Source organism: Sinocyclocheilus grahami, unplaced genomic scaffold (assembly GCF_001515645.1).
Source record: "Sinocyclocheilus grahami isolate Dianchi unplaced genomic scaffold, SAMN03320097.WGS_v1.1 scaffold31.1, whole genome shotgun sequence".
In the NCBI taxonomy this organism is placed as follows: domain Eukaryota; kingdom Metazoa; phylum Chordata; class Actinopteri; order Cypriniformes; family Cyprinidae; genus Sinocyclocheilus; species Sinocyclocheilus grahami.
Genome location: NW_015505210.1, coordinates 663,480 through 674,201, shown reverse-complemented (window position 1 = coordinate 674,201; position 10,722 = coordinate 663,480). Strand labels below are relative to the sequence as shown.

At 36.0% G+C, this 10,722-nt stretch overlaps 1 protein-coding gene across 1 annotated transcript; it reads left to right on the top strand.

The window, feature by feature from the left end:
• The first annotated feature begins 1,925 nt into the window (after window positions 1–1,925).
• Window positions 1,926–9,457, top strand: hyal6 (hyaluronoglucosaminidase 6). Its single transcript, XM_016259950.1, is given in 5 exon segments — window positions 1,926–2,117; window positions 2,200–2,334; window positions 2,336–2,965; window positions 7,926–8,015; window positions 8,945–9,457. Coding segments are annotated over 5 exon segments (1,461 nt in total). The 5' UTR covers window positions 1,926–1,964; the 3' UTR covers window positions 9,398–9,457.
• The last annotated feature ends 1,265 nt before the right edge of the window (window positions 9,458–10,722 follow it).

Below are 10,722 nucleotides of genomic sequence, written 5' to 3'. Positions count from 1 at the left end.
AATTTCCCCTAATTTCTTTTTTTATGCCTTTTCTATCATTTAAGAAGGGGGAAAAGTTAAATTATATTAAAACTAGGGCTGGGTTTTGACACAAATTTCACGATTCGATTCGATTCTCATTCACAAGCTTGCGATTCGATTCGATTACCAATTCGATTTGATTCAATATTGAATATATATCAGGTACAGTACATGCCAAATTTTCTCAAGGAAAAAATTCTCTCAACTAATGCTGTAAAATATACATGAGTCAGTTGGTACTACATTACTATAATACTGAAGGTTAAAATTAACTGATTTGTTAATTTCACTTAATGAAGTTTTTAAAATAATAAAGTTACAATTACATAATAATATTTCTACTTGAAATTATTTATTTATTTTTTTAAATATAAACAATGGTGGTCATAAAATCTTGATGTATTTATTCAAACAAATTAAACAGTAAAATGTATAATGAATATGTTATATGGTGCATATATTTAGCAAAATGCCCCTCTCTACAGTTTATTTTTCTATCTGACTAATGAGTTTATGGTCACCAAATATGTTTTTTCTGAGGTAAATGTGACGTTACGTGACATTATTTACAAGACGTTATATTGACGTCTTTGCGCGGCTGAAACACTGATTGAGCGATTACATGAGACAGGATACGGATTGTAAAGTTGTATTTTTTCTTTTAACTTACCTTCGGATGTTTAGTCATGTTTATTTTGTGCTGAAACTGGTATTAATGTGGAGGAGATGATCAGTTCACGTGCGCCTCGTGCTGTTGCATCTGTTGAACTGAGGCACTACAGCGATCTGTCACTCCACATTAAACAGCACCAAAACGGCATTTATTGTTTAAATACTGCAGTACAACGGACAGAATTTGAAATCTGTGACTTTGTTTCATATTAAAAGTACCAAAGTGCTTATTGCAATATATTGGATGGGACGTTCAGTCCATTAACTGAAAACAGGCTAGACTAATCGATTCTTGGGATTTAAGAATCGATATCATTCCGTAAAAATGAGAATCGATTAATATCGAGATATCGATATTTTTTACCCAGCCCTAATTAAAAGTGAGGTTTGTAGTATCTACACAACTGCTGTCAACAAACAGAATAGCAAAAATAATAGTTTTCAAACAAATTTTAAACAGGTAGCCCCGCCCCAAAATGCACACCATTGGTTGAGCCAGTGTTGCTATGCTGGGCTGGTCGGGATTCTCAAACAAACAGACATTTTTTGAAAATACCACAGAGGTGTCACGGTTGCCTACTGTGAGGAGCGAGGAATGAGGAGTCGCGGGATGAGGAGTCTTTAATAATCCACAGGAACACGGAGAACAGGGCAGGAACACACGGGTAGCACAGCGGTGATAGACGTTCAAGATCCGACAAGGAAACATGGGGCAAAAATATATATATTAGATTGAACCCCCCCCCCCCCGTAAACTTAAACGAAAATTAGAAATGTTGACTTGGCAATTAACCTAAATAAGTTTGAAACCTAAAAATGGAATAAATTAAATCTAAATAGAACACAAATAAATAAAAAATGAAAAACGGCACAAAAATATTACTAAAAATCTAAAAGTAAACTGAAAATGTAAAAATCAAAGCCAATTCAAAATATTAATAAATACTATAGTAAATAGTAAATAATACTAAATTACCAGTTCTGCTAGATTACGGTAACCTAATCAAGTCCTGTATGCAGAAACGACTTGAATGACCACTGAAATGAGGGGCGTTAATTGGGTGTAATAAAGAGGATCATTGTGTTGTGGAATCTAGAGCACTGCGCCTCGATGACCCTCGCTTGTCTGTCACTCAACTATGTCTTTGATTATCCTTGCCAAATGACCCTCATGATGTAATCATTTTTTCAGCAGCGATGTATTTTATTATATTTTGTTTCTCTTCAGGTTGTGGCATGTGGGTTGAGTGATCTATGAGGGAATTCGGGTGATGGCTCTGATTGGCTTTCTGGTGGTGGCAGTATGTGGATCGCTGGTTGCTTGGGCGGATCAGTTGAAGCAAGCCCGAACGCCTTTGTTACCCCATCGGCCATTTGTGGTGGTGTGGAACGCGCCTACTGAATCCTGCCGTCTTCGATTCAAGGTTGAACATGTGTCAATAATCTAGCAAATGTTGTGTGTGGTCCAAACGATGGGAATAACATCTTGTCCATCTCTTTTACAAGGTGGATTTGGACCTTAGTGTCTTCGACATTGTTGCAAACCACAATGAGACCTTGAGCGGCCCCAACGTGACCATCTTTTACCACAGTCACCTGGGATACTATCCTTACTACACCAGCTCTGGGATTCCCATCTATTGGTGGCCTTCCTCAGAACCAAAGCCTGAGCAAGCACCTCAGCAAAGCTCGAGCAGACATCGACAAGCTCATACCTTTCAAGGACTTTCACGGGCTTGGTGTCATCGACTGGGAAAACTGGCGACCGCAGTGGGTTCGCAATTGGGGATCGAAGGACATCTACAGGAACAAATCCAAGGAGCTTATAAGGAAACTGCATCCTGGTTGGCCACAAAGTAAGGTAGAGAATGAAGCAAAGGAGCTCTTTGAGAGAGCCGGACAAGTATTCATGAACTCAACACTGGTGCTGGCCGAGAGTCGACGACCGCATGGCCTTTGGGGGTTTTACCTGTTTCCTGACTGTTACAATTATGGCTACAAGCAGCATCCTTTGCGTTACACAGGAGAGTGTCCTAATTTAGAGCCTGTACGCAACGATCATCTAATGTGGCTGTGGAAGGACCCTCTATCCCTCTATCCTTCCATCTATCTCGACTATGAGCTCAAGTCTTCAGCTAATACTGTCAAATTTGTGCACTACCGAGGCCATGCGGCCATGCGGATTGCCTCTATTGCTAGAAATGACTATACATTGCCTGTTTTTGTTTATTCCAGACCCTTCTACGCATACACATTTGTTGTTCTATCAGAGGTGAGTAAAACATTTAAATATAGGGTAAAAGGTAAATAATTAAGTTTGAACTATGGTATAGGAGTTGGAAAATGTGCTGTGATTTGCTGAAACATGGAGAAATGTGGAAAACCAATTTTGAGGCTGGCCTGCGGCCACTCCAATAATTTCCCCTAATTTCTTTTTTTATGCCTTTTCTATCATTTAAGAAGGGGGAAAAGTTAAATTATATTAAAACTAGGGCTGGGTTTTGACACAAATTTCACGATTCGATTCGATTCTCATTCACAAGCTTGCGATTCGATTCGATTACCAATTCGATTTGATTCAATATTGAATATTTTGGATATATATCAGGTACAGTACATGCCAAATTTTCTCAAGGAAAAAATTCTCTCAACTAATGCTGTAAAATATACATGAGTCAGTTGGTACTACATTACTATAATACTGAAGGTTAAAATTAACTGATTTGTTAATTTCACTTAATGAAGTTTTTAAAATAATAAAGTTACAATTACATAATAATATTTCTACTTGAAATTATTTATTTATTTTTTTAAATATAAACAATGGTGGTCATAAAATCTTGATGTATTTATTCAAACAAATTAAACAGTAAAATGTATAATGAATATGTTATATGGTGCATATATTTAGCAAAATGCCCCTCTCTACAGTTTATTTTTCTATCTGACTAATGAGTTTATGGTCACCAAATATGTTTTTTCTGAGGTAAATGTGACGTTACGTGACATTATTTACAAGACGTTATATTGACGTCTTTGCGCGGCTGAAACACTGATTGAGCGATTACATGAGACAGGATACGGATTGTAAAGTTGTATTTTTTCTTTTAACTTACCTTCGGATGTTTAGTCATGTTTATTTTGTGCTGAAACTGGTATTAATGTGGAGGAGATGATCAGTTCACGTGCGCCTCGTGCTGTTGCATCTGTTGAACTGAGGCACTACAGCGATCTGTCACTCCACATTAAACAGCACCAAAACGGCATTTATTGTTTAAATACTGCAGTACAACGGACAGAATTTGAAATCTGTGACTTTGTTTCATATTAAAAGTACCAAAGTGCTTATTGCAATATATTGGATGGGACGTTCAGTCCATTAACTGAAAACAGGCTAGACTAATCGATTCTTGGGATTTAAGAATCGATATCATTCCGTAAAAATGAGAATCGATTAATATCGAGATATCGATATTTTTTACCCAGCCCTAATTAAAAGTGAGGTTTGTAGTATCTACACAACTGCTGTCAACAAACAGAATAGCAAAAATAATAGTTTTCAAACAAATTTTAAACAGGTAGCCCCGCCCCAAAATGCACACCATTGGTTGAGCCAGTGTTGCTATGCTGGGCTGGTCGGGATTCTCAAACAAACAGACATTTTTTGAAAATACCACAGAGGTGTCACGGTTGCCTACTGTGAGGAGCGAGGAATGAGGAGTCGCGGGATGAGGAGTCTTTAATAATCCACAGGAACACGGAGAACAGGGCAGGAACACACGGGTAGCACAGCGGTGATAGACGTTCAAGATCCGACAAGGAAACATGGGGCAGACTATACTTTAAATACATAACACAAACAAGGTAATTAACGAGACACAGGTGAATCACATATCACAATCAGACAAGGGAAAAACTAGGTCACTGGGAGCAAAAACACACTCAGACAGTCCAGGGGCGTGACAAGAGGCACATCATTTATACTATAATATTATAGGGAAATCAACTTATGAATGAATAAAGGCCTGTTCACACCATGAACGATAACTGTAGCATTAAGCATGAAGTTTTAATAATTGAAGTTCTTACTAGAAGAGAATAGTCTACACCACAACAATAACAACATAGAGGAACAATATAGTTGGAATCACTTGCAGAATTAATTTTTTCAGTGAATTTACAATAAAAACATTGACAGCCTATCAGAATCCATCCAACTTGAGCTTGAACATTTTAAGCGGCAGAAGACAGAAATGCAGAGTGATTATAATAAAACACAACATTGTCCTCCATTGGTGTGGATGCTAATATGATTATCAATTATTGCTGAAAATTTAAGCTTTGACATCACATGAATAAATTATATTTTCGATTATATTTAAATAGGAAACAGTTATTTAAAATTTTAATAATATTTCACAATATTACTATTTTTACAATATTCTTGATTAGGGTTGCAAAGGGGCAGAAAATTACCAGGTAAATTAAAAATATTTTTCCAGCTCATGAATTATAAAAACCAGGGATGTACCGAAATGAAAATTCTGGGCCTAAACCGAATATTCTGGATGCACGTGGTCGAAAACCGAAACCGAAAATGCTTTGTAATGATTATCTTTTATTTTATTAAATAATATAAAGTAATTTTGTCAGGCTTTTTAAATTTTACTCAATTTTAATGATACTGAATTTAAAAAACACAAGCCAATAAAATAACCACACTTTTACTGAAAGTAACAATAAAAACTCGACAGAATTTATATTAATATTGGTAACACTTTACAATAAAATTCATTAGTTAACATTAGTTAACTACTTTAGGTAACATGAACTAAGAATGAACAATAGTTCTTCAGCATTTATTAATCTTAGTTAATAATAATTGCAACATTTACTAATGCATTATTCAAATCAAAAGTTGTGATTTTTAACAGTTAACGCACTATGTGCAACTGTATTCTCATTAACAAATAAAAACTCGACAGAATTTATATTAATATTGGTAACACTTTACAATAAAATTCATTAGTTAACATTAGTTAACTACTTTAGGTAACATGAACTAAGAATGAACAATAGTTCTTCAGCATTTATTAATCTTAGTTAATAATAATTTCAACATTTACTAATGCATTATTCAAATCAAAAGTTGTGATTTTTAACAGTTAACGCACTATGTGCAACTGTATTCTCATTAACTAACATTAAGAAAGATGAATAAATACTGTAATAAATGTATTGTACATTGTTCGTTCATGTTAGTTAATACATTAACTAACATTAACTAATGGAACCATATTGTAAAGTGTTACCTTAATATTAAATATCAATATATTATTTTTATTCACTTCTATGTAACAGAATCAGATATTATTTTTTGTTTTTTGGACTAATTATGCAAATAATGTATAGTCCTACAAAGCTATTATTATCAGAGCACGTGAGCAAAGCATAGCGTCACTGAAGGTAGCATCACTTTACCAGCATTGCCCAGAACAGCTGTACTAGCCTACACCATCCCTGTTGAAAAAAAAAAACAGCATATGCTGGTTAGGTATGTTTTGAAGCATGGCTGCTGGTTTGAGCTGGTTTAAGCTGGTCTAAGCTGGTCATGTGCTGGTCCTAAACTGTCATGAGCTGGTTTAAGCTGGTCATGTGCTGGTCTCTAAGCTGGTCCTAAGCAACTAGCTCCTGCTCAGGACCAGTTTAGGACCAGCACATGACCAGCTTAAACCAGCTTAAACCAGCAGCCATGCTTCAAAACATACCTAACCAGCATATGCTGATTTTTTTCAACAGGGATGTTACAGCACAGTAGGGCTACTGCAAACTGGAACAATATACTGCATAGAAATTTCCTGTCAGCGCGTTATTTGAGCTGACTTTGCTTTTCCGGTAAGCATGAGCGTACACGAGCGGAACGCACATTCATAGAGCGGATTACTGAGCGGAGCGTGAAAATGCCATTTCAGCCGATAATTTTCGGCTGCTGAAAATTCGGTGCATCCCTAATAAAAACATTGACAGCCGATCAGACTCCATCTTGCATTAAAGAGCTTGAGCATTTAAAGCGGCAGACGACAAAACTGCAGCATGCTTATAAAAAACAGAACGTTATCACGTGTTGGTGTGGATGGTAATATAATTATTGTTATAGTTATCGATCTTTGTGTGAACAGGCCTGTCATCCCTGTTGAAGAAAACAGCATATGCTGGTTAGGTATGTTTTGAAGCATGGTAGCTGGTTTGAGCTGGTCCTTAGTTGGTCATGAACTGGTTTAAGCTGGTCCTTAGTTGGTCATGAGCTGATTTCAGATGGTCCTGAGCTGGTTATAAGCTGGTAATGAGCTGGTCCTGAGCAGGAGCTAGTTGCTTAGGACCAGCGCATGACCAGCTTAAACCAGCTAATAACCAGCTTATAACCAGCTCTGGACCAGCTTAAACCAGCTGCCATGCTTCAAAACATACCTAACCAGCATATGCTGTTTTTTTCAACAGGGATGAGTCTCTGCCCATTTAGTTTTTTTTTACACTTACAAAGAATTTTAACATCTAACAGACAAACAAAGTCTTAAAAAACTTCATTTTTAATAACTGTTATTGAGTTTACTCGGTACCAGCTCTCTACTTTGCACGCTTTCCAGCTATCTAGAGGAACCCGTCAAACACACATTGTTTTAATCACTCGTCAAATACTTGAGTGACAGACCCACCCCCTAAATCACCCTCCTCCCTGGCATCTTAAATGCCAGAGATATGCTTAAACACTCATCTGTCACCTCATTATTTGTGGAATGTTCCAAATCAAACTCTGCAGTAGGTCTGCAGTCGTGTTTTCGGTTTAATGGGACCACCCGCCTTTCTAGACAGTGAGGTACATCACAAGGTAATGTACTTATTATGACTAGTTTAGGTTACAACCAATAGCTTCCATATGTTCACTGTGATAGTACAGGCTCCAGACCATACATTATGCATGTAGGTCTACTGTATTGTTTTATTTCCCGCCAGGTGAAAATCAAATGTCCAATTACACACTTCTCCTCAGTAAGCCACATGATTTAAGGTATCATTCACAGCTGACGTACAAATGCCAAATCTTACATACGAGCAACAGTCACTGTGATGTTTGTCTTGAGCAAAACTAGTAACAAATTTCTTCTCCAGGCTTGCTACTCAATTACTTGCTTTTCTGCATTAACAAAAGGAAATACTGTATTAATCTTGAACAGAGTGACCTGGTCCACACTATAGGAGAGAGCGCAGCACTGGGGGCCACAGGGGTGGTCCTGTGGGGCTCATCCGAATATGCAAGATCTCAGGTACTCATTCTGTTCAAAAGTTTAGGGTTGGTAAGATTTTTTTTAAATAATTTTGATAGGCTCTTGTGCTTAAGGCTGCATTTATGCGATCAAAAAAACTGTAATGTTGTAAAATATTATTACAATTTAAAATAACTGTTTTATATTTCAGGATATTCCAAAATGTTATTTCTTCCTGTGATGCAAAGCTGAATGTAACTAATAGTCTTCAGTGGTCACGTGATCCTTCAGAAATCAGTCTAATATGCTGATTTGCTGAAACATTTCTTATTATTATTATCAGTGTTGAAAACAGCTGTGCTACTTTATTTTTTTGTGGAAACAGTGATACAATTTTTTTCAGAAAAACATTTATTTGAAATTTTGTAAAACTATAAATGTATTTACTGTCAAGTTTGATCAATTTAATGCATCAAAACATTTTTGATACTTGAAATTAAATAAGCATTAACTGAAATAAAATAAAATACATCTAAAATAAACTTATTTTATTTCAGCTAGTTGCCAATGCAAAACGTTGATTGTTTAACTTAACTAAAACTGCAATAAAAATTGATAAAAACTATATAGACACATTTTTTAAAGGCAAAAACTAAACACACACAAAAATGACTAAATATAAATATAACAAATAATTCTAAATATTAATACTGTAATAGTATATTAATGATACTTCAATAAGTTTTTTTTTGTTTTAGTAATTTTAGTTAATTTTATTTCAGTAAGTTACCAAGGCAACATTAATTTTTAGATCTACCTTTTGAAAGGTTTTAATCTAATATTTATATTTTTTATTTTATTTCAATTAATAAAATAAAATAAAAATGGTTTTAGTTAACAATATGGCACTAATACACTCAATACAATGATATTGACCAATATTAATAAAAAAAAACTAATATCTTTAATATCTGTTTGTCTTTGTGCAGAGAAACTGTTTGACAGTCAAGAAGTACATTGACGGTCCACTGGGTCACTATGTGATCAATGTGACCTCAGCCGCTAAGTTGTGCAGTAAGGCCTTGTGCAAGAAGAACGGCAAATGCATCCGTAAGAGCCTGGACTCTGGGGCCTACCTGCACCTCAACCCTCGCTTCTTCAACATCCGCCTCAACCACAGCATCCGTGGACCACGCTTCCACGTCAGCGGCCACCTCAACAACCACGATATCCTGGACATGAAGCAAAAGTTCACCTGTCAGTGTTACCAGGGCTGGACAGGAATCTACTGTGAAATACCTCAGATAACACAGCCTGTCCCGTCTCACCCGAGAGACAGCATCCTGGGAGAACTACTGCTGGTTCTGTCCCTTCACTTCTGCTGTCTGTCTGTCATCATGTTCTTGGGTCTGTGTCTCATTATTAAGTGTCTGATACTGTAAAGTGCTGTGTAGATGGGACTTTGGACTGTATCTGTTAAATAAAAAAGACAAGGAAATAAAAATAAATTGTAGCTGTATCTCAGTGACTGTAAAGTTTAATGTCTGTGTTTTCTCTAGAAGTGGTTTTATGTTAAAACACAGACACAACTAGTTTAAAACTCTGAGTTAAACTCCTTCTTAAAATAAAAGACTGATCTGATCGGACCTGTGACAATCATAAAACCAATGTAGTCCAATTCACAAAACAAGCACTCTTGCAAGTTAGTTTTTTTAGTGAATCAAAAAAAAAGAGAGAATACAACTATGGTGTGTGATTCATAAACAAAAGACTCTTTTGAACTGGTTTCTATCCTTGAATCAAAACCATGCAGCATAGCACAAACAGTGTGATTTGATTCATGAACAAGTGACTCTTTTAAACCAGTTATTTTTGACAAATCAAAAACATACAGAGTAACCAGTGTACCCGTTATTCCATTCACGAACAAATGACTCCTTTAAATATTTTTCTGTTTAGTGATTCAAAAGCATACAGAACAACCAGTATGGTGTGTGATTCACGAACAAATGACTCTTTTGAACTGTTTTTTTTGTTATGAATCAAAAAAGCATTACAGCACAATCAGTCTGGTCTCATTCATGAACAAATGACTCCTTCAAACCAGTTCTTTCTAGTGAATCAAAAACATGCAGCATAAGTGCAGTTAGATTCATGAACAAATTACTCTCATTAGCTAATCCTTTTTTAATAATTCAAAAAGACACATAAGACATGAAATATGCTCTAAAGAATTGAATTTAATCAAAATTAAAATCAGAATCTAACTGAACTGGGAAATTCAACAAATTACTCTTTTTAAACCAGTTCTTTTTAGTGAATCAAAAACATACAGAGTAACCAGTGTACCCGTTATTCCATTCACGTTATTCACTCACATATAGCACAACCATTGTAGTTAAATTCATAAACAACTGAGCCATTTCTTTTAAAGGTGACATATCATGAAAATCTGAATTTTCCAGGTTTTAAGTGCTATAATCAGGTCCCTGGTGCATCTACCAACCAAGGAAACATGAAAAAGATGAACCCAGTCACTTTGTTTTGGGAAGCCTTTTTCTGCAAGCGTCTGAGAAAACGAGCGAGTCTGATTTCGCTCACTTGGTGACGTGGCAAAGGGATCTCATTATAATATTACCGCCCCTTAATCTGTAAGTTTACACCCACGGCGCTGCTATTGTGTTTTCGCAAGCGACAACGGTGTACCAGCTCTAATGTCATGGTGAAAGTTTGAGCAAAACATGCTAACTGTTCTGTCTTTGGCTGC